The 24,368-nt window shown below is 35.1% G+C and overlaps 1 protein-coding gene across 12 annotated transcripts in view; it reads right to left on the bottom strand.

The window, feature by feature from the left end:
* Positions 1–200: 200 nt before the first annotated feature.
* PPIP5K2 (diphosphoinositol pentakisphosphate kinase 2) overlaps positions 201–24,368 on the bottom strand; it is a 46,395-nt gene continuing 22,227 nt past the window's right edge. Inside the window, exons 14-30 of one of the 12 annotated variants that reach the window (XM_029959953.1) lie at positions 23,985–24,110; positions 23,755–23,876; positions 22,140–22,322; positions 20,082–20,223; positions 18,806–19,029; positions 17,819–17,946; positions 17,509–17,623; positions 16,147–16,254; positions 15,945–16,061; positions 15,125–15,298; positions 12,602–12,775; positions 11,319–11,388; positions 9,153–9,272; positions 8,218–8,280; positions 4,228–4,359; positions 2,547–2,675; positions 201–1,940 (exon numbers count right to left, since the gene is read on the bottom strand). In XM_029959953.1, coding sequence (XP_029815813.1) covers positions 1,837–1,940; positions 2,547–2,675; positions 4,228–4,359; positions 8,218–8,280; positions 9,153–9,272; positions 11,319–11,388; positions 12,602–12,775; positions 15,125–15,298; positions 15,945–16,061; positions 16,147–16,254; positions 17,509–17,623; positions 17,819–17,946; positions 18,806–19,029; positions 20,082–20,223; positions 22,140–22,322; positions 23,755–23,876; positions 23,985–24,110 — 2,231 coding nt within the window. In that variant the 3' untranslated portion in view covers positions 201–1,836. The other 11 variants (XM_029959954.1, XM_029959955.1, XR_003915809.1 and 8 more) reach the window with 11 other exon arrangements.

Here is a 24,368-nt window from a genome sequence, read left to right as displayed (position 1 = left end):
ACTACTGTTTAGCTATTTAAGGATTGATTTCATCATAAAATGATATTGTCATTTCTGAGTCACGTCCTTTACCACCAAGAGAAATTTTGGCTTATTTGTAAATTAATGGCTTATCTGCAAATTGTTTTCCACTGAGACTACTGCATCAACTACCCACTATATTTCACAGCACTTTAAAAAAAAACCACAATGGAGAGAAGTTGCCAGTGACCTTGTTTTTTTATTCAGGAGCACATAAAAAAAACTTATGCCACAGCTTTGGTTGACTGGAATGATAGGCATACTTAAATTTTAACTTTTTTTTTTAAATGGTAAACAAGTGTACATTCAGTTGTGTGCAAGACCAACACTGTCAATAACACAATTATACTACAGAAAATGAAATGTTTGAAGTATATAGCTGTGAAAACCTTCATATTTTTGGTAATTAACCAGCATTGTTAGCATTAGTCTGCAGAAGCCATTACATATATGGTAAACACTGAAAACAGACCCTGTGGCAAAGTGAATGTAATTATAGTTGCACTGGCTCTGGAGAAAAGGAAGAGCCCTACTTAAACATATTACTCATAAGCTATGTCTTCTGCAACTTAAACATGAAAGAATTACCTAAGTCATATTTCTTACTACTCAGCCACTTGAACTTAAAAAAGTGGACAGTAGTTTCGTACATTTGGGATAATTACAATTCAGTAATTTTTCATGCCACAGAAAGAGTTGCTTAGACTGGATGATTATTCTATATAACCCCATAACTCCATGTTCCACTTCTAACATCTCTTATAAAATCTTTTTTTTTTTTTTCTTTTTTTAATGAGATTGCTCTCAACCACCTAGACTGGAAGAAGAGAGGTATGAAAATCCCCAGGCAGTGATGAATCCTGAGTATTTTACAACAGAATGCACTGATTTCCGGTAGTCTAAAGCCTCTCTCTACTCTGAAGGGATGATAATAAAGCATAGATGGAATATTTACAATTTTTAGAATAAACCTACCAGCAGAACAACTGTAACCATTTCTCATTCTACAAAATCTGCTTTTTAATATCACCTTTTTGTAGAATCATATGGCAAAGAACATAAAACTGTCTTTTTTAGTAAACAAAAGAAGGTTTTGATAAAAGCACATAGAAGACAGTTTTATCTGCTGGATGATGAGGTACAGGTACCCGTATACAAACATGTATACTAAATAATAAAAAGAGAAGGTGTATTTGAATGTTACAGGTCTGACGTAAACACAGAAAAAAAATGAGAGTAGTCAAAAGTGCTGATACATTAACTCACTCCATCATGCCTAATTATTGCAGCATATATGATATAAAATAATTAAAATGCAGAAATATCTGCTTGCCTTCAAACCAGGCAGAAGAGATATCTTTGGAAATGTAGTTACATTAAAAAAAGGTCAAGATGTGTGTTACATTTCAGCCTACAGAAGAAATTCACAGATTTTAAAGTCCTGAATATAGAAGTTTATGATGACAACAGAAAATGCATTACAGTGACGTAAACAGAGCCACTGTAGCACATACCACTTTCTTTTTGTACAGGTTTACAGTAGATATTGAAAGACACAGAAAAAGTTCATGTGCAGCTTTTCCACTAAAGGTGTGCAGTTCATCAAACTGATAAATATATTTCCTGAAATAATTTAGAGAATGAGAAAAGACACTTGATCTAAACATGTAGTGTGCACACTAGTTAACCACAAATAAACTTAAGATTCTTAAGTGCACTATGAGCTGCAGACATGAATGGCTTTTAAAAGCTCAGTAAGTTAGCCGAACTCACACTAAAGTGAACATTTAAGAAGTTGTTTCCAGTTTTGTCTGATCATTTCTTCTCGGAAAGAGTCTCACCACCAAGTTCTACCTCTAGTGAGGCCTCTTCAAGAGATAGCTTAACATCAGATGCATTAACAGGAGATCCAGGGGTAGCTGTGCACACAGAGAGGAAAAAAAGCATTAGGTTTTATGTTTAATATTCACGCTAAAAAGCATCAAAAGCAACAAAAATGTGTATTACCTAGCACAGAAACACAAACAAGCTGCACTAGCTAATTAAATCAGAAACCCACATGGAATTTGTTCTCTAAATAGCACAACCAAAAGCAGATAGTATAGCTGGCCAACAGTTCAGACTAAACATACTAATGATTGAATGCATTATTGTGTTATTGGCAGCTTCAGTCAGTACCTGGTTACAGAGCTCTACAGTAAATGTTCAGAAAACATTCTAGAAATTCTGCCATTTAAATAAATAAATTCCTTTGTTTTACTTGGAGATCGCTGGAAATGCTGTCTACTTCAAAACAAAACCCCATGAATTTTCAGCCCATAGAAACTGAAACAATTTAGAGGATAAGGGAAAGTAAGTAATAACAATTTTACTGCTAAAACTATTTGTGCAATGCTATTGAATTCTTGCTGATCCACAAAATGATCCCACTTACACAGACAGGGAATCTTAAGAAATAGCTGCCCTACAAAATCATTCTGGAAAGAATCAAGGTAGTCATTCTGCCTCTGACAGAGGTTACTTACATAAGGTTGGTTTCTCTATTGCTAGCCTTTCAGGCAAAGTTTCAAGTGGAGTTGGTTGAATTTTTGCAGGGGTATATGTATTTAAAGAAATTTTTCTTCCTGAAAGTGGCATCATGTAAGTTGGAGAAGCTGAAATGGTGAGAAAAAAAGAATATACACATCATTTAACAACAAAAATACTCTCATCCAAGCCAAACATCAAAAGCAGCAGCCATAGGACTGTGTATCTGTCCAGAGAAAGACACCACCATCTCACAGCTCAGTTGCCCATTTTTGACTATGGTGTCAAAATTTCACAACATGAAAGACAAATCTAAAAATCTCCCTTTTATTTAAGAAAGCAACACAATGAGTTCATGCTGCTAAGGAAGCTAAGCTGAATTTCAGTAACACTGGCCTTGCCAGAAGATTAGCAAAAGCATTAGTGCTACTTCTCATAGGTTATGAAAATTGCATCTGAGTAGGCATTTAGTCCAAAATGTCTATGAAAAATGCACACAAAACATTTATCTCCAGACAACCTCTAAGTAGTACAAGAAAACAGCTGGAGAGCCAAGAATGTATGGCCTTAATTGTATCAGGTCGAATTTCCAACAACTCCTCTGTAGAAAGGTGACAACCATTTGTTAGGAGTGTGACCAGGGTTTTTTAAAGTATTTTTTCCATCTTGTGTATTCTCAGCTCTGAACAGATTTTGATGACAAACTTCCTCACCAGCATAACAAGGCATTTTGCATAGCTGAGAATTTTCATATACTTCATATACAGTAGCATCAGTTTTCTTAAATTGCTCATCTTCTTTCTCAGATACAGATGGTCTATTCTATCAGTTTAGCTACTGATTAAAACTAAACCACATAAAATAACAGGAAGAAAAAGGAAAAATCCTATAACAGAAAAAAGAAAAGTCCTTACAGGTTTTGTATCAGTACTTGTTTCTGCATATAAGTTTTCTGATCAAAACATGAGTCTTTAGACACTTCCTCAAGAAGAATGATTTTTAATCACCTGACACATTGATTATAAGCATCCTAATATGGAGATGACCTAAATCTGGCCTAACTTAAACCACTTCCAAAGACACAGCAGCAGAATCACAATGGGAAGTCATCTTCCCAGAGATGTGCACATGGATAGAACTTAGTTGTATTTCATTTCAAGCTCATTTAAACTTCAAACATGCAGCACAAACTACCAAAAAGTTCAGTAACTGCAAGGCTCTCTACAAGTGAAACCCCAAGTAATATTAAAAGAAACAGGAAATAACACATTTTTAAGTGTAAATGCAACACTCCTCTGCTGTGGTTACTGCCACTACAACAGCACAGTATAAAGCTGGAAATACTGCATGCTCACTAAAAAGTATGACCTGTGACTCAGCTGACAGTGTGGACTGAACAAAGGAGTCAATGTAATAGTAAGGGAAATAAACCCACTATGATTGCATTAAATCCTTAATTTAATACCCCAACAATGTCTCAACAGAGACGTTACTACAATGAATTATGACAGTATCCATACCCACAAAAGGATACTGCAAAATTTAGAATTATAGTTTATGTACATTTTCATTTTCTTTAAAAGCAGTATCCTTAGTTTAATTGTTAGCTGTAAAACACTGCAAAAATTAGACAGTATTTAAGAATTTAAAATTAACATAAATACAAACTAAAACCAGTACATGTCTCCTGTAGATTTTCCCTTGATGGAGCAGCAACAGAGGCAAGAAATTCATCCACCTGCTTCAGAGACAAGGAATTATGTAGAGTTTCCAAAGGGCAAATAGAAGGCACCATGGAATACAGTTCAAAACCTAAAAGAAAAATAATAAAAAAGAGAGATTTCCAAACATAAGACAGGATTTAAGCTCTTGCATATGCATGTATTAATGCACGATAAAAAGTATTTATTTTACATTAGCACATGCAGATAGGACCCTTGAAATCATGGAAATTAAATATCACAGGAGCTGGAACAAAATGGGCCAGTTTCCAGGGTGCACTAAACTAAAGACACCATGTAACATACCATGGGATACAAATCCCCTGTACACATGAAGTACATGTGTACACACAAACTATTCAAACATTAGAACTGTGCTCTACTCCCAAATTAGTTAATGAAAGATAATTTTCCTTTAAGACAAACTCAGTAGATCACTACAAAAAAAAGTCAGGAAAAGATAGTATTTCTCCTACTCATTCTCATACCTGGCACATGACTAAATAGATAGATAATTCATTCATGCAAGAAAATAGGATATAGCTATTTTGTCAACTGTTAGCAGACAAGAGCTAAAAATGCTACATCTTCCAAGAAAGAAATTTGCAGAATTCACGTTCTATCATCTTCAGTATTCTGTGAAAATAAACTGTTGCCTTTAATATCAAAGGAAAACCACTGTTAGCATTTTTGTACCTTGAGATTACATGTTTTTACCTTCTAAGAGAGAATTACACCTACCTTTATGCATTTAAAAACAGTACTTAGAAGACTAGAAGTTTCATATATTAGAAGAGGTAAGTAAAGCAACCCAAAAATCTAAAAATTTATTGGACTTTGCTTTTCTATGTTAGTATTGATCATACACTAACCATGCATATCCATATTACTAGCAGACTAAAAAGCATTTCAACATCTTGGCTAAAAAAAATTTGCAGTTCTATAAAGTGATGCAAGTTTGATAACTCAATGAACAGCTCTTCATCCAATTGCATTTCAGAAGAGGAAAATATGTCCATTAGTGTTTTCAACATTCAGCTGTAATGCTACAACTTTGCAATTCAATACAGTAAATTTATTTTAAGTAAATGAAAAAGCAATAGTGAATGAAATAATGTTTAGAATTTCAGTTCAAGGCACATTTATTAGAGATAGCATTACGACTGTGAACTGTTCTTTCCCATAAAATAATAAGCAACAATATTCCTGTGATATGCAATGTTCCCCATTCATTCCCCATTAGTGCTTTGCATAGAGAAGTAATTCAACAAGGTTTCAACCCCAAAATGTCTGTATGTATATCTTTATTTTTAGATCCACCTTGGCCAATACTCAAATTTCCGGGACAATTGCTACAAATATACAATCAACTGAAGTGTACTCATGTCAGCTTCATTTAGATTATAAACAAAATGTTGCATTTCATAAAAACTTGGTTTCTGTGTACAAAAGAAGCACCACAATATAATTAATTTCTATTCTCCTACAAAGGCAGTAGCTAAGCTTCAGTGTAAGCACTAAGATGTTTGGCATACATATTAATATCCTAAATGACTATTTGCAAGCATGCAAAGCACAAACCCTTTCGTTGCATTACAGTGAAATGTAAGATTTCTCTCTTTACCTTGACAGAAAAGTCACCATCATTTCCATGAGAATTTATTTTTCTATTTGCAAATAACAAAGTGGGACAATGTCAGGTTAACTTTTTAGTAACTATTATTGTCATAGTGCATGTTACAGAAAACCAGGAAGAAATTTCAAAATACAGTCATGTCCTTAAAAAAAAAAGGGGGGGGGGGAGTTTTTTCTTGTTTCATAAATTTCCCCTCCAGACATTTTTGTTGAGTTTTAACAATTCTGCTGTCAGGTAGTTGTACTGCAGAATGTTGTAGTAGTAACTTTACGTCTAAGGGATATGGTTTAAAAGATACTCTGGAAATCTATCTGCAGTGTTTTATTTGAATATTTTGTGATGAATATTCTAGGATGTTAAGATAAATAAATTTGAAATTTTATGATGAAGAAGCCCGACAGTATCCCTTTAAAAAGGCAATTTCCTGTACATGAACAGCCTTTAACTTTGGCTGTATTAATTCTTAAAGCGTCAAAATGCAAGACAATGAAAGGGTTAACGCAGCATCTCAAAAAGCCACCCTGCTGTTTTAGATTCAAAAACTACAGACACATACCACTGGAGCCTAGAAATTCCACAGAGGAAATGGACCAGCACCTATAGAGGTGTGGGTGTTCTGCAGAGGCCCAGAAAATAAGGTAAAGCACTTTCAGAAGATACTTGTTTCACCATGTTCCTTGAACTAAAGATGGGGGGGTAGTCTGAAATGAGTTAAGAGGGTGTGATAACAACATAAAAATAAGAAAAAAAACCAGAGTGAAAGGGACAAGGAGAATCAAAGTGATAGTCCAGAGGACAGACGAAACAACATCAATATGGACGTATGTTAGTAGAGAACCCTTGGAAACCTCCAATACACTCAGGGTTCAGAGGAGCTCGTACTGCATGCATTAATCTTGTCAAAGATGTGTGGTAAAACTGCTGCATTAAATGAATTTGAACAATCAGTGTGATCAATACAAGCAATTTAGATCCTTTTTTAAAGAATGCAGTCACAAAAAGATAGTGCTAAATGGAATAGAGAGTAATCATATTATTAGACACTGACACTCAAATGCAGTTTCTACTTTCTGAATGTGTATGTTTTGGAAATATTGTTTGGTTTGAGTATAAAGATAAAAAATGGACTCCTAACTTTCCTATTTGAAATAGGACACTAGAATTGGCCTTTTAGATCAAACACAGTCTTAATGCTATTAATTCAGGCTTACTGTATCACTTTCCCTTCAAGACGCACCGCAGTGCAAAAAAGTCACTATGGGTTTGTTTTCTCAGCAAAGCCAAACAAAAACTCAGGTTGGTTTTTTTTTAATTAACTTTGTTTTTAAACAACTATATTTTGAATCTATCATGAAAATACTGATGATTTCCACTGCAATTTCAATATCGTCACCATCAATGTATTCAGCCACCAGTCACGCACTTTTTAAAACTGCAGTTAAGAAATCTGGAAAAGCTACGTTAAGGTCTGGTGGATGCTGAAGACTGAGTCTAGTTTTCATGAACTGGATATATTTGGGGCCTATTTAATCATGTAGAAAAGGCGATGCAAAATATTTTGCTGAGGAAGAGAAAGACATACCTTTGTCCTGTGAGTTAAACCAGACCTTTTTTGCAAACTGAAGACAAGTTAAGTCTCACTCTTGAAGCTCAAGAGGTCAATGCTGCTCAAGAAGTCACAGCTCTCTCGCTGTGATTTTTAGTGCAATATTATAGTAATTTGCACATCTGATGAACAGAGAAGTATGATAAGGTAAAATAAATTTTTGTCCTGTGATAACATAGCAATTTAGCAGGAATGGAACCAAAGCTTCTGCTTTAGTTTTTTTAATTTAGTGTCACTTCAAGAAGATAGTCATAAACTCCAGCTGTCAATTCAGTGATTTATTTTAGAATCAGGAGGCTCAGGGAATCAGGTCAGCAGGAGAAAGACAAAGAAGAAGCAGCAGCTATCAAGAAGTGTAATGTCCAATAAGATCAGATTTCATTCTGTGTTTATCTTGCACCATACAGTCTGATCACACAAGAAGTTGGGGAGAATAATTTATTACAGAGATCATGATTAACAGTAGCACTTTTTTTTCAAGGATTTTTCTAAGAAATGAACTTTGATGTTGTATTTATACTAATGAATGATAAAGAAGGGATTTAGGATATCTAATGATTACAAATATATTTGGAATTGTGCTTGAAGTTAGGAACAACAGACAGTTGGATGATACTGTACACCCCATATTTTAAATAAAAATAAAAGGGATGAAGCAAGGAACCTTTTGTTTTTGTTTTCGTTTTTAAAATAAAAGCAAAACGTACCATTGGTTGGGTGTCGAGCAAATGAGATAGAAAACCTTTTAACAGCAGAACCGCGTGTGGTGTCTGAGAAAGAGAAAAACAGGTACCTGAAATTTGTAACAGCTACCAAAAGAAGGAGATTTTAAAATAGGAAAGGAAGAAGGAAGAAAAAAAGAAAATATGAGAAGGTATTAGAACTGAGTGGCATGCAGAGGGGATCAAGGAAAAGGGCAAAAATCTAAATAGAGGTTAAAAAGAAGAAAATTTGGATTGTTGGTAACTACAAGATGTGTAATGAAGTGTATGAAAACAAGCAGAATGAGCTGGTGATTCTGGCATACAAGGTTATTTGGGTTAGAGTCGAACACTGAGTAGTGAAGTGGGGGGGGAAACAGCGTGAATAGTTTCACCTCAGTTATAAAGGTGTGCTTTGGCATCTTTACATTCGAAATCTAGTGAGAGAGTTTCTTCTCTACCCCAGATTATCCAAAACTGAAAATCTCCTGCTCCTTTGTAATCCAAACCCCACCAAAAAAAAGGTTAGGAATCCTAAAATTTTCACCATCAGTATTTAACTTATTACTTTATAATTTCTTTCATTCCTCACATATGCTCCAAGTAATTTATTTAATTTGAAGATCAATTAGCAATGATAAAAGTCAATGTTTAAAATGGTTACAGAATTTCAAACCAAAAATTTTAGTTTACTTAAAAAATGGACTTGCTGAAATCTCCTGCCACGCCTTACAAGCCTGTGAGCTAGTGTTCAATTCAAGACAAACAAGAATTAACTGCGCTATCAAATTAAAACATAAGCAACCTACAGGCAAATAAAGAAGGAATAGAAACTCACAGAATTAATACTAAGGCAAAATATTCTAGGATTCCACCAAAATCTTTAGAAGTTCAATGTGGCACATGGGTTTGTGCGTGCATGTGCGAGAGTGTGCACATACCATCTATGAAGCCAGAAGAAGTCAGCTTTTTACGATGAGTACGAGCATAATCCTGTAGGTTAGGTGCACTTGAAGAACCCCCGAGCACTGAGGTGCTAAACAGGCCCGCACAGTGAGACCCTGATGGGAGTTAGAGAAAATACATACAACAACCAGGTGTTCGTCCATTCACATTGGGGATGCATGCAGCATGCAAGCACATGGCTCTTACCACACAAAAGGCAGCTTTTGGCAGTGCCTTGGACAGGTTCACAATATGCTTGTAATGTCAGAGTGGGACTTGTAGGTTGAAACTATCATAATTTATTGTGCTTCTACTCATGAGACAGCACCCTCTGCTCTATGTGCAAAGAGAGGATTGGCTTTAACCAAAGTGAGTTCTTGTCCTGTTTTCACTTTTGGTAAAAAAAAGTTACCAGTTAGCATCAATGTAAACATAAAACAAAACAACAAAACAAAATGAAGATGATGATGATGAGGATGATGTGAAAGCTGTGTATTTTAAAACCTGCATTTATGAAACAAATATAAACTGGAAAAATACTGCTCACTGCTTTCATCCAAATCAACCTTTGAGATAATAGGCTGCAATAAAGTACTCACGCATTTCCACAGACTTAATATAGGAATATTTCCCTTCTAACCCAAGAAAATATTAACCAAATTGGAAATAACTCTATTCATATTTCAGCTACTATTACTGACAATGTTACAAACTGAAAATACCTAAAAGTTTAGCTGAACTTCCTTTCCTGAGAAGACTTTTGCACAGCTCCATGCAAGTGACAGTACTTTTATTACAACTCATCAGAATGGGAGTTAAACTAATCATTGAAAGCCACAGACAAAAATATAAAAATAATTTTTGTAATCATCAACCATAAATGAAACTTACATACAACAATGAACAAAATGGAAAAAAATGTTTCAATTTTTTTCCTTTACATTTTACTACTAGTTGAAAGGAGAAGCTGTTTATCACTCAGAGCTTATCTTTTTATTTTTGATGAGTAGCAGCAGATTTTTCTTTTGAAAACCAGCTGTCTATCCAGTGATGCTTCCTTTCATTACTTTTAACAATCCAGTGACGGGAAACATTACTAGCATATGTGACCAATCACAGCCAAAAAAAAATTGGTGCCTGGTCTGTGGCAAAAGCCTTTCACGCCAAATATAATACCTTAATCTACACACAGAAATACATCAATTTCCACAAGCCATATTGTGTCACATAAAAGAAAAGTCATTTAACTTTATCAAGCACATAACAAAAAACAGGACTTCAATAAGCAAGAGCACCTGATGTATGCATTTTACTAAGGGAAAATACAATAGGAAGAAAAGTATCACAGAAAGATTAGACATACAAAAAATAATACAAAAAATACGTATCTTTACAAAGAAAGGAAAAGCTACTTCTAAGTTTATGCATATAGCTTATGCATTTTCTACACTTCATTTTTCCCATGAAAAAACACACAGAAAAAAAAAGCAAGACTGATTTACAGTAGTGCATGATTTCATTTTTTTTGCATATGAGTCATATGTATGCCTGTTTAAAAGAAGCAGCAGAAAAGCACCACTTGAATTAAGGGAATTTGAAACAACTCATTGAATTATAGCATGATTCATTCTAATGCTGAAAAGAAGAAATTAATTTTAGGAGAGGGAATATGTGCAAAACCCCTGGTACTATTAAGAAACTTGAGGTTTTTTCCCCATCCCAGTCCCCTCGTTAAAACACCTTCACTTTCATCAATTACCTGCAGCAGGAAACAAATTTTCAAGAAAAGTGTTTTAACAGTTTCTGGTGCAGGCCATTTCAATCCAAAAGATTCTTGCAAATTCCGAAAACTCCATCAGAAACTACATTATAATGAAAATCTACTTTACATTAAAAATAGTCCTGTGCACCTGTTGTGAGCAGTAAATAATCAGTAGTATGAACAGTCTCGAATACTTTGCTATTTTCAGTTATAATTTATTTAAAAACTTTTCCTGCAGAAAAACTGTCCAGTTCGTAGGCAGACACTCAGCATATGTTACTGATAACAAGTACTATTGGGTCCTGTTAACAAAAAAGCTATTCAAAGAATATACAGCTGTACAGAACAGGCAGATGAAAAGCTGATAACATCAAACAAAATTTCAATTGTAGGCACATACCTAGACCACTCTGCTTTTGTTCCAGAATAGTTCGTGGTGTTCGTAAGTTACTATTGCTTTCTGATAGGACCTGGATGAAAAAACAGAAAAATAAGGGCAAGTAGAACAGCAGCATGAAACATCCATTTAACTTGATACAGCAGCCTGTTTCAGACAGACACGTGTTAATAAGCTGTATGATAAGTGTTAGTAAAAATATGTAAAGGAAACATGAAAGATCATGCAATATCCCCTTCTGAAGGGAGTCCATTTCACATATGAGTTCCTTGCAATGAAGTGGTGCAGAGCAAGCATTCAGAATGAGAAAGGACACAGACCAAGACCAATATGAGAACAAACATTTGAGACATTTTATTTCATTTTACCAAATGCACTCTCCTAAACTGCGCCTGTATTGAAAAAAGGAGGGGAGGGAAGGAAAGACAGACAAGCTATTGAGGACACGATACAATCACTGATCCATGCACGGGTTCAATCAGTGTAATCTTCAGATGCTCACAGCCTTTGCTGATATAAACTTTTCCAATGTAAATAGTTTTAGAATTTTCAATATTAAATTATGAAAATTTTCAGAGAAAAAGGATATGGTTAACAGAACACCATCCATTGTCATACATGTAAACAATATCTTGACATTCTGAACATCTTTATATCTTCACTGGTACTTCCAAGACATTTCGCGTTTCTTTTTTGTCCTGCCTTCCCCTCACCCCCCAGTATAAAGAACAATCTTCAAAATATTGTACAAGTCAATGGATGATGTACTGTTTTGGGAGTTTCAGATACCTCTGGATACAGAAGGCAAGAATTATTAGTGCTAGGAGTTTTTTCCCTGCAATAGTTAATACCAGGCCACTGAAAATATAATATATGCAAAACAAGTTTTGAATAGCAGCATGAAGTACCAAATAAATTATTTTAAATGGTATTGGTTGCAATTATTAATGTTTAATTTTTTTTTCAATTTACCTACCACCAAATTAAGCAATGCTGGTTTTAAAGTCTTAAAGGACAACTAAACCAAAGCAGAAATCTCTTTCATTAGGCAGTTGCACTAAGTCTTTTTGCAATTCCTATAAAGAAACCAAATTTTTATGAAAACATGTAACACATTCAGTGGAAAAACATGCACTTGCTCTTTTTCCCCCAAACATTCTCGGCAAGTAATTTTAAGAAGTGGAAGATTTTGCTTCAAACATAATCCATAACAAGGGATTAGATGTCCTTAAAGACAGTTGTTGCTTGGAATGCATAAAATGTTTAATGAAGTAAAGTTTAAAAACCTGTTGCCATGAGCCAAAAATACTGGATGTGAAAGCCAGTGATTTAGGGGAGACAGGGGAAGAAGTGATTTGTTCCCCTGATCTGCGTCTTCGACGCCCAGTACCCACACCACTGGTGTAATGCAGCCAGGTACCAATACACTCTGGGCTAGACACACTCAGGGGGCTCTCTTCCTGGAAGTGAGAAAGGGGGCAAAAAACAGCAAAGCATGCAAAGTTAGATTCAACAGAGCCAAATGAACAGAAAAGAAAAACCCAATCTGCTTGCACTCTTTTATATACTACTTTTAAAACTATTAAACAGCGAATAGAGAAGAGTAATAATTCAATATTAGGAAGTTAGCAGTTCCACTCTTTTCATCCAGCTATATCTTTTAATATAACACTTCAGTCAAATTTCTGGTATACTAATTATTAGATATGAGAGAAAGGTATTTATTAACAATAATTGATTAATGATTTTAAGAATTTTCCACATGTTGGAAACAGAACATCTATTACCCTTGACATCCTGTTTAATAGTTCTTCCCCTCTTAAGTACATTAAACTTTCCTATTTATTACTTAATAGTTTCCATTTCTAGTCTATAAACTTATCTGAAAGACTCTCATCTTTTAAATTGCCTTTGAGACTTTACAGCTGACTCACTGGTAGTAGCACCAACCTGACTGATAGTAGTTTCCCAAACTTAAAAAAGTCCTGAACTATAGCTGATGCTGGACACCTTATTAAGACTTCAAGGGAGGACAGTGTCAGGCTAAGAGCCCCCCTATACCCTACATCATTTTGTATCATTAGCATTAACATTTTTTGCAATACAGAATTTGCTTTCCAATGTTGATGAACTTTGTGTTCTTGTTTTACTATTAAAACTCTGCTCTTTTTTCTTTTCGTGACTCAGTTACAGTTGCAAATCCTTCTGTAAATATTGCTGACTATAACCCAGATTAAAACTTCCATATAATCTCACACCTGACAGTGTCCTTTCAAATTAACGGACATAGGTGAAGAGAGAATTGCCTTACAGGAGGGAAAAACAGGAAATACGAAAAAGGTCAAGGCAGTTGCAGTTTAAGTTGCAGTGACTTTTTTTTTTTTAAACACTTTGTTTGGTTTAAATATTCCAAATACTGGTTTTGCAGATTTCAGTAGGCCAGATGAAACTTCCAATTTTACTTTTAAGAAAAAATATTTCATAGTGTATGTTTTCTCTAAATTGGTTAATTTCTTCCCGCAAATAAACAAGCACAGAATGCTGAAACACATTTGATCTCAATATATACTATCTGCATAGTCAAAATTTGGCAATTTGTGCTACTGATATCTTGTGAAAGTAACTTCCACATAATTTATGAAAATGGTTAGAAGTTTGAAGTAATAGATATTAAACTGTGCGTATATGAACTCATAACTAGGAGGGGAGTTTGCATGATCATAGTGAAAACAGCTTTTAAAAATCAAAAATATTGATGTTGTGAGCATTTGTTTATGAAAAAACTTGGAAATAGAAAATGTAAGACATTAACATTTATTATGTCTGTTAATTTATGGAAGTCATGTGAAGTTATACAAATATCCTTATAGAAAGGAACCATGCATCTTTTTCTCTCCACACTGCCAATAACCAAGTAACTTGCAAATCTATAATACTTTTACTGCATACAAACAGCCCATTCCCAACACAAACATGAAAGAAAAAGCTTTTGATGTGTCTTCATTTCTGATGGTTTTAAGCAACTGAAAATGAGGCAATAAGAAGCTGTTAGTCTGCTTCTAGCATTAATATCACAAAAGTGCCACTATGCACCATCTGAAGCTCTGCCACTCAACTATCCAACCATCCAAATGGTATCAGTGATACAGCCGTGCATCCCCCCATCTCTGTGACATTAAAGCTATGTCTGTGAAGCACATCTAAATGTCATGGCCTTCAACACAGCAAACTCGACTGCTCAAGATGTTATCTAGCAAATTCATGAAACACAAACCCCAGCTACTTAATAAAAAGCTCCAGGTTTATTTTCTTACCTTCAAAAGCTTGATAAGTGGAGTCACTTTCACCCCATGTGAAAGCAAACACAGCAGAACACATGTCTCTCCTCCTGTACCTCCCCTACCGCCCCCAGTCCCTCTGTTCCCTCTCAGCACAGTTCACCCTGAAAGTCTGCTTAATTCCCAATAGCAGCTTTCTTGTAATGATGAATACGAAAACAATGTCTGTTAGTTTGTAGATGCAGGTTTAGATTGAAAAAGTCTTCATTTTTAAATACTGATGTTTCTAAAGTGGTTTAAAAAAAAAAAAAAAGAAAGTCATCACAGAACAGTGATTTTTTTTTTTTTTTTAATTCCTTCAGACAAATTACTGTCATGGAGGATTTCCCATAGAGCAAGAGTAAATCTTCTGTGAGATGCATCCTACTGGTGCTGTGTAGCCAAAAGCAGAATTACATTTGGTTTTGTTTTGTTAAAAGCAAGTAAAAGTTAATTTCTGTCAAAGACATTATCTGGAACACAAACACTTACTTCAACAGAACCAATCTTCCTGGATCTTGGAAGGGGTGATTTTCTGTGTATATGAATTGGGTCTGATACCATTGGCTTGAACATTACTACTGATCGATCTGTTTCATCTCTTTTAGGAGCGTGTGCCTCCTCATCACTATCATTTCTGTGAGAGGTTTTCTTCGAGCCTTCATTCTACAAACAACACATAATTCATTTTCAATTTGTCTGTGCACCTTGAAACATGTAGACAGAAGTGGCTCTTAAATAAATCCTCTTTGTAAGGATAAAGCAAGCTGATTTTAAACATACAAGATGTAAATCACAGTTAATTGACCAAATTGCTCTAGATTTTAATAATCTACATATGTTTCTTCTTTCTTCTTCTATTAGAAGAATTCCAGCCAGGCTTTGCTTTCAGTCCTTTCTCAAAAAGCATGTGGTAAGTCCACAGATCTGACCATACATCTCTGAAAAAATCAATCCTTCCCCAACAATCTGTATTCATAAGCATGCTGAACTACTTTCTTAAATATTTCTTTCAATTGCCAGAATATCATTCATGTGACAGTGATGTTGATATCACTTTTCTTACAAAGTGTACTTTGTATTTCTAGCAAAAATTCTGGCAAAGCCTTAGACAGTCCGAATTATCTGTGTCCTTTACCTCAATGCCCATTCAAAATGGAAAAGATTGGGACTGCCTATATTTTACTGGACATTTGTCTACCAAAGTAAAAAAATCACACTTTCATTTTTTACCTAAGTATTTTCCAGTGTTTACTTTAGGTGTTTCTCCAGAAAAACTAACTTTTGCTTTAAAGAAAGGCATAATTACTACCTCTCTGGAGGCAGGTCTGTATCCATATCCAGCTGGTAAATTTTTATCTTCCTCACAACCTTTGGCTCCTGGACTAAAGTGCAGCTCTACATGAAAACGTTCCTCGGAAGAAAGTTCCTGAAAGAAAATATTACATAGGTTTATACTGTAATACATAGCTCAGCCCTACTCACTTCTGAAGATACTTATCCATTTTAAATACCTTGTTTGGGTCCTCATAAAGCATGATAACAATCTGTGTCATGTAATTGAGTTCATTGACCACATTTAAATAATCCATAGCTCGTTTCCACTGTTCATCTTTTGATTCCTTATGAAGGGACAAAAACAAAAAATCAACACAAAAACCTAGCTATTGTCTTTAAAAAGACTGATGATTTCACCTTTTCCCCATTTACACAGATTTTAAATTTACAGCAGAAGCACAAAGCTTATCACACCTAAGGAAAATGCAGATACATCCAAAAAAACAAGTGACTTAAAATTACTCATCAAATGAATGAGAAGTGGAAGGGAGAACTTTTCATATTTTATTTCAGTGTGTCTTTCATGTTCTTTTGACAATGATGATATGTCTTGTAGACAGAGGCATTGTTTTAAGATTCTCCCAATGAGAATCACTAATTTAGCAAGAAACTCATTGTAACAAATATATTATGGAAATTGTTTCCAGGTATCGTGCTAACAGTCAAACAGACAAAGTAAATGAAGCATTCTAGTATATAGAGGAAATACAACCATCACATCCTAAACTACTGAAATGAATAGTTACCTTTCTTCATGCCCTAGGAAAGAAACCATTTAGTAATCCACCTTAAAGAAAAATTAAACGTTTAGCAGACTAAAACTTGTATCTGTTGTAGCATTTCACTGAGGTCTAGGATGAAAAATGCTTTTGCCATCAGTGAGTTTAGTCATCCATTACCAGAAGCAAATATGTCAATACAGTGATTTCAAAAGCTAGTATGTTAGTCAAGCTCTATTTTACAAGCAGCTAGCTGGGATTTGTTGTGTTGCATTTATCCTTTCCAAGAACTCAGTTAAGTAATTTCTGAATCTGAAGACTTTGTCTTTTTTAGTTCTTGGTGTCAAAGACAATCAGATGGAGAATAATGCACCCCCTTTGTGGTATTCTACAACAGTATAGAAAAGTAAGACAATTCACTGTACAAGAGAAACTTTGCACTACATGAGCATTCTTTAAGTCAGGTAGGGAGGTCCTGACAATATGTCAATAGTCAAAAATAACAAGCCAGTCCAGAAGTAAATTCAAGAAAACCCTAAATGATAACTGGAAGGAAAAAGAGTTGGAAGAATTACTGGTGACAACATAGGAGAAAAAAAAAGTATCTGTCCTTTCCAAATATATTTGTGACTAACACAACACAGCCAATGCAATTTGAAACATGTCTCTGCATATATAATAAGAAATCAAATATTTGAAAAAATGTGATAAATTTCAAAGTCACTTAAGAAAATTATGCTTTCAGTTGACACAATCATAGCAAGATTGAGTCCTTAAGGTTCCTCTTCAGAGCTTTAACAGAGAAAGTGTTGAACTCACATCACATAAGGCACCATAACGAAGGGTGGATAACAGGGAGTGGACGTGACTCTCGCTGGTAAAATAGAGCCGTGTGCGCACGTGGCGTTCCGGGGACATAACACCCCTGGAGTAACTTAAGAGAAAGAAAAGTGCTATCAGAACATGATGAGATGTGTCCCTATTTTAAAAAAAAGCTGTCGACAAATACATAAATAATAATATCTGATTACTATGAGCTAAAAAGACACTTCAGATATGAAAGCTATGGAATATCTACATCAATTCTTACAGGAATTATTGTAACCATGTAAAAAAGTAACTGGCTTACAGAGGGTGAAGCTTATTTACAGTGTCATCATCTTGAGTTCTCTGAAGGTCAGAACGAATTTTTCTGACTAGAGGAGTGCAGTACCCTTTGGCAATCTCCAGTTTCTCAGCTTTAGAAATACCATATTCCTGTGTAAGAAGAAATTGACTTTTAAAATTCAGTTAAAGATTAAAATGCCTTCTAATTCAAAGCTTCTGTATTAAACCAAATTATTCATCTACTAGTTTGCCCTAGCTGCAAACCATTTTGTTTAACACTTTAATGACATTTGATTACTTATGTACCAAACAAGCAGTTTGCCTTTTCGCTGTTTGATTTGATACAGAGAAATAGTTTTTCATTCATTAGTTAAACTATAAAAGAGGATTCACCTTCTGGTATGATCAAGCTCTTTTTCTTAAGCAAAACATCTAGGTGGTCACTCCTCCTTCCTGCTACCATCTCCATCTGCTATCTTGCCTGAAATTCTGTGGAACTTGGTGTCTACATTCTTATCACAGTGTCAGCATTTTGAAAAAGCAGGAATGTCTTTTTAAATTTACATTGTTTAAAACAGGTTAAATTACACAGATTAGGATTAACAGTCTCATTTGCAAAGAGCCCAAAAATCAAATTGCTATAAGCAGGAAAAATGAAATTAAAAGCAATGTCAGAATACACAGTTGTTCACAAAGGCTGCACTTAAATCTATGAAGCTGATTGAGATGAACCACTTTATTTTAATACACTACTGTAAAGGAAGGAGGCATGTTCACATCTTAAATCGCTAGAAAAATTCACCTCAAACTCATCTTAATGAATTATGAATTGAATTTTTCCTACAAAAACCAATCAGCTTGGTACTGAAAAATAAGAGATAATGTTAGAGGTTTCTATTATTTGAAAATAGAGGAACTTCAATAGAAAAGACAGAGTAGACATTTTCCAAAAATTTGAAAAAGCACTTATTCTACAATTTCTTCTACTTAATAACTAAAAAATGCTTACCTGAGGAATAACAATGTCAGCTAACGCCTTTGAAAGCCTGTATAATTCCATCGTGTTTTCTAATTTTAAGGATCCATTGTGCTGTACGTCATATTTTATACAGTCATAAATATCAGGAATTTTGCTAATATCATATCTTCCATTTTTTGTTTTGAAGTCTTTTTCCAGCTTGGCCCACCTGCGCAGCATCAGCTCTAGAGTTTCACTGTGGTACAGCTGAATATCTGGATAGACACATATCTCTTCTAAGTAATCAAGACCATTCAAGTAACAAAAGGACATTTGAATTACATGGTAGTAACAATGGAATTACAGAGGGATAAAGGGGATTGCATAAGTTAACTTCATTACTTCTAAGAAGAACAAACAGCTGTGCATATGGTTAGTTTTAGTGTGGAAAGCATCACAGCACTACAACAGTACAAAGCAGTGCTGCAGAAATGCATCACTGGCCCTTTAAGCAAAACTACAGCACCAAGAATAAGGTGTCCTACAGCACAGATATATATTAAAAAGGGAAAAAAAGCAACTAAAAAGCTTTAAGAAAATTCTAGGAGGGAGGAAGAGGAGCAATCCAACATGTTTGTTTTAGAAGAGACAACACATTCCGTTTGTCTCTCCTGCACACATCAACAGCAAGAGACAGGTAAAAAGGATGAATTATCCTCACCCTGGGATAGGAGATTACACCAAGTAGACAAAAAACACTGATACTTTGTACAGGTGACACTTGCACTGTTCAGCCTCAGACAGAAGCTGTTTGCACACTCAGCACTGCAGAGAACACTGGCAGCAAGCATTCTAATATTTAGCTAGCAATGAAAAAGCACTGTGGTCACTCCAGCTCACTGGTTGGCCACCACTAATACTGAGTATCATTTTATGCAACACTACAACACATCATACAGCAAGCAACAGATCTTCAGCAAAGATACTTAAATATAAAATGGACCTATATAAACTAGCTTTAGTACCATATGCTTTTCCTGTTATTTTTGCGGAATGGCGAGTTTCAAATAATTAAGACAAGAATTTCTGCAAGCACTGGAGGCCTGAATATCTGACCACCACAGAACCTTCACCTGCAATATGGCCACATGTTCCTCTTGCTTTTTACTTTAAAATTATGCATATGAAATCAGAATGTGAAAATCCCTAACCCACTAGTTGACTGAAGTTCTTCTAAAAGTGAGTTTGATGACAAAAAGTTATATTACAATTATCTCTCATACATTAACAAGAGAAACTAAATACAACTACAGATTTGTTTGAGTACCTGCAGACTTTGGATCTTCCATTCTTTGCCTGATCTGAGATGTCAAGCTCTGGATCAAGTAATAGACCTTGTCACATGTCTTTACAGGATTTTTAATAACCTGCATTGATTTTATCAATGATATGCTTCCAGATGGAGTAAGCTGCAATTTGATATAAACAAAAAATTACCTTAACAGAATATATCTGAAAGACCTCAGATAAGATGGAACATATGAAAGATTCCAAGTACTGGAGAAAAAGCATTCAAGCAGGTTGCTGTTCTCTTTTTAATCATTTCTCAATTACATACTCCCTTTGAGGCATTACAAAAAGAAAATACGTTAAAAGGTAGTAAGATTGACTAGAAATTCAAAGGTGACAGGAAATTCATATGGTAACGAATTCTATACAGTAAATGTGAGCTACTACAGGAATTCATAAACCTGCTTTTTTTGTTCCAAGACAGGAAAATTTTAAAGATGTTTAAAACTTTGTATATACTTAGCAAGCTTCCATAACTCCCTTTCAAGTAACTTCTGTATCCTAAAGCTTACGAAAAAAAGCTGTGAAAAATGTTGTCATTAGGCTACGTGTCTCACAAAATACTTTTTGTTCCATAAAGTACCTTTCTTAGTAAAACTGGGGGAAAGAACCAGATTCGCAATAGCAATCAAACCTAAAAAAAAAAGTTTGTTCCTGTTTTCAGTTTGTGTTTCTATAGGACTGCAGGACACAAACACAAAAAGACACCCTTTAAATGCATATATATCAAGAACATATAAGATGTTCTTTAGAAGTTGTAGAAGTTACAAATTATACCATCCAGCATCACTAAAACAATAGTCAATATCCATGTAAGTGAGCCTTAGCCTCATTTTTTTGGAAAAGTCTGCAGAATCCAAAGTCAGCAATGAGATTAAACAGTAATTTATACACATAACACATATGTATTTGCACTTTCCTTCCTTTCCTAAAATGTGTAGAATAACTTGGATATGGAAAACTTCTGCCCTCTACCTAATAATAAGTAGTTTCTACCTCCGTATCATGTCCAAGTAAATCAAGGAATTGATTTATTTATACATAATAGAGAGAGGGGAAATAACACCCACATATAAATGAACCTCACGAAAGTTATTATTGCTTTATAATCCCAAAGGTTAGTTCCTTCAGTGACTGAAGGACTGCTCTGTTAATTCCAGCCACATTTCAAATCCCATGACATCTATATGGCAAACATCAGTAAATCCTTGACACCTTGTACCCACTCCCTTTTTCCAAGTACTGGTGAATCCACTGCTAGTAGTGGTTTGAATGATACTTTATACATTTAAATGAATCCACAGAGTATACAAGCAGGGTAGTAAAATTGTTCTTCATTAATTTGCTCTCCATATCTTTTCAAAAATAGCAGTTTAAGATTAAACCTCATTTGAGGACTTGTATTTAGCTGTTATATGAGACAGAGTGAAAACAATTGAAAGAGAGTAGTTTCTTCACAATAACAAATATTACTTACACTTAAAACCAGGAACAATTGCAAGTGTTCTGTACTAGGTCAACATAAACTGTATTACTATGCACTAATTTAGCATATTAATAAAGTATTTCCTTTCATTCATTAGAAAGTATTCTACTGGTTTTCAGCATCTTAGTATTCTTAGTTTAAAAAAACCAAACCAAAACAAAAACCTTGTAGCAGATTAAATATTGTAACAACTGCAATAGGCAGGAAAACGTTTTGTAATACCACATACTGTCAAAGTATTACAAAAAATATGAACAATATAACTTAATTTCTTGAATACTTAGAATATTTTTAATGGAACAGTGAAAAATACTTATGAATGAGGTCCCTATCTACTCCTATTTCAAAGTTTGTAGCTATTCTGATTATTCAACTTGCAAGACAAAATACCTACAGCACAATTAGTATGGCTTCCTTTGTAGTTCAAACTATTTGCGAGCACACAAATAATTTTTCAAAATAGATATATAAAATCACTGCTCATTACTTTTACACAGGAATTTTTGTGGCTACTTATTTTATTTCATAGGAAACTAATCATATGCTAACCTTATCATAGTCATCAGCAGTAAATTCTCTGTCTCTCTGGAGAATTTCATGGAGTCTTGCTTTAACACGATGCTGACAGCTGCTTAAAGAATCACTGTCACTGTCCAACAGACCATTCATATTAGCACTTTTTACCATCTGGACAAGAATAGGAGTCAGCTCTCCCTCTAAGGCCAGTAGTCCCTGAAGCAAATAACACAACTATTCAGGCAAAACAGATAAGAATATGAGTATCTTAAAAAACCCAACCAAACCACTAATTTAAATTCGAGATGGTATCACTTGCATACGGGTTGGATAAACAGAGACACAACTGCAGGTATTTGCACAGAAATGACCCCCAAAACACTGCCTCAGTGTGCACGATTGGTACAGATGGTGCAACAGTGATGGTGACATGTCAGAGCATACTCCCCAGCACCAGTTGAAGCAACCCAAATCACTGGGTGCCAACACTGCTCTTGGGAGGTGACAGCTGCTCAGGTCTTTGCAGAGACTCTGCAGAGGCAAAAGTCCTGTGAGTCACAGGACAACCAAAGGCCTTGAAAAAGAGGTGAATGGAGAATTCGAAAATGAAGAAGGCTAAAAACTTTCATGAATTTTCTGGCAACAGAAAGCCTCTGGAATAAGGAAGGAAATAGGGTGGTGTCTCTTCAAGCCTGCTGACCAAGAAAAAAAGCAGGTCAGGTGGTTGAAATATTTCTGTACAAACACATGCAGCATGGAATCAAATAGGAGAAACAGGAAGTCTGAAGACTTGTAGAGCTTAAAGCTAAGTCAGATTACAGAGATGTGGTAGAACAGTTCACATGAATGGTGTTTTGCTATAACTAGGTACAGGGCCTTTTGGAAGGGAGATAGAGTTGGGCTCTTCATCAAGGAGTAGCTTGAACACCAGGTCTTCTGCTTTCAAACTAGTGACAAACAAGTTGAGAACTTATTTGTAAGGATCAGAGGACAAATAAGCATAGGACAACAACAGGGTGGGCCTTTGCTACAGACCATCTGAAATAAAAGGGGAAATGGATAAAGCTTTCTTAACAAAACTGGAGAAAGCCTCCTGATTGCAGGCCCTGTTTTCCATGGGTGCGCTTGGCCCTGAATACCTCATGCATAGGCAATATTGCAGGGGACAAGCAATCCAGATTTCTGGAAAACAACCAGGACAATTCTTTCGACACAGGTTACTGATGAACTATTGAGCAGAGGCATTGCCCTGGAGCTGTTACTCAGAAGTGTCAGGAATGGGAAGGTCAATGGCACCCTTGGTAATTGAAATCTCATGTTATAACAGATCCTTGGACAAGTGAACAAGACAAATACTTGCATTAGAGCTCTGGTCTTCAAATGAGCAGACTTTAGCTTGTTCATGGAATTCTATGGATTTGTTGTGAAGGACACAGATGTCTAGGATATGGCTGTTTAATTAAAACCTGTCTTCATCTGCTCAAGAATTTCAAATGCTTGGCTCATTAACAGAATACTTTTTCACACTGAACTACTCTTTGAAAATACATTTTTCTGATAAACCATAAATCTCTTCCAGCTTTCAAAAGAAAAAACAGGTGTGAGAACATCAGAATTTTAAAACTGAAAATACCATTGCACATTGTACCTTTGCAAAAGCTGCTGCAGTCATCTGAACTCGTCCCTCGTCAGAAGCGTAGATCTTGAGATCATGTCGGTAAGTGCTGTGTAATCTAAGTAAACCACATCCAGGAAATCCAGCATAGTCTCCTACCAAACAAACATTTTGCTCGAACTCTCATTTTCCACTGATTATCTTCCAAAGTTATTTACGACATTCATCACTTTTAAAAAAAATATTACTATAATTTTTTTTACCTTGTCCACCTGGATACATACACCTGAAAGCTCTTCCAAGCTCCTCTGCTTGAACCCTGCCTGCAGGGGTCAATTCTCCTCCCCATTTTAGAACCAGAAGCAGGGATGGCTCATTTCTTCTATTATCTAATTGCACACAAAGAGAGGAGTTTAGCAATGAAGTAAATTGTAAGTTTTTTTTCCAAATGAACAAAAAATATTTGGTCTCTGCAGTAAAGGATCTCTTCAACATTATGAATCTTTAATAGCATTCTAACATTAAGAAAATATTGACCTGGTAAACTAAATGGGCACTTCAAATAATGAAAACTGAAGTAGTTAAACTATGAAGAAAATATAAGTGAAAAATATTTAGCATGCAATCTGAAGCAGAAAGTAAATCAA

The sequence above is a fragment of the Manacus vitellinus genome, unplaced genomic scaffold (assembly GCF_001715985.3).
Source record: "Manacus vitellinus isolate BGI_N305 unplaced genomic scaffold, ASM171598v3 scaffold_23_pilon, whole genome shotgun sequence".
Taxonomy (NCBI): Eukaryota; Metazoa; Chordata; class Aves; order Passeriformes; family Pipridae; genus Manacus; species Manacus vitellinus.
This window is presented reverse-complemented; position numbering and strand designations above follow the sequence as displayed.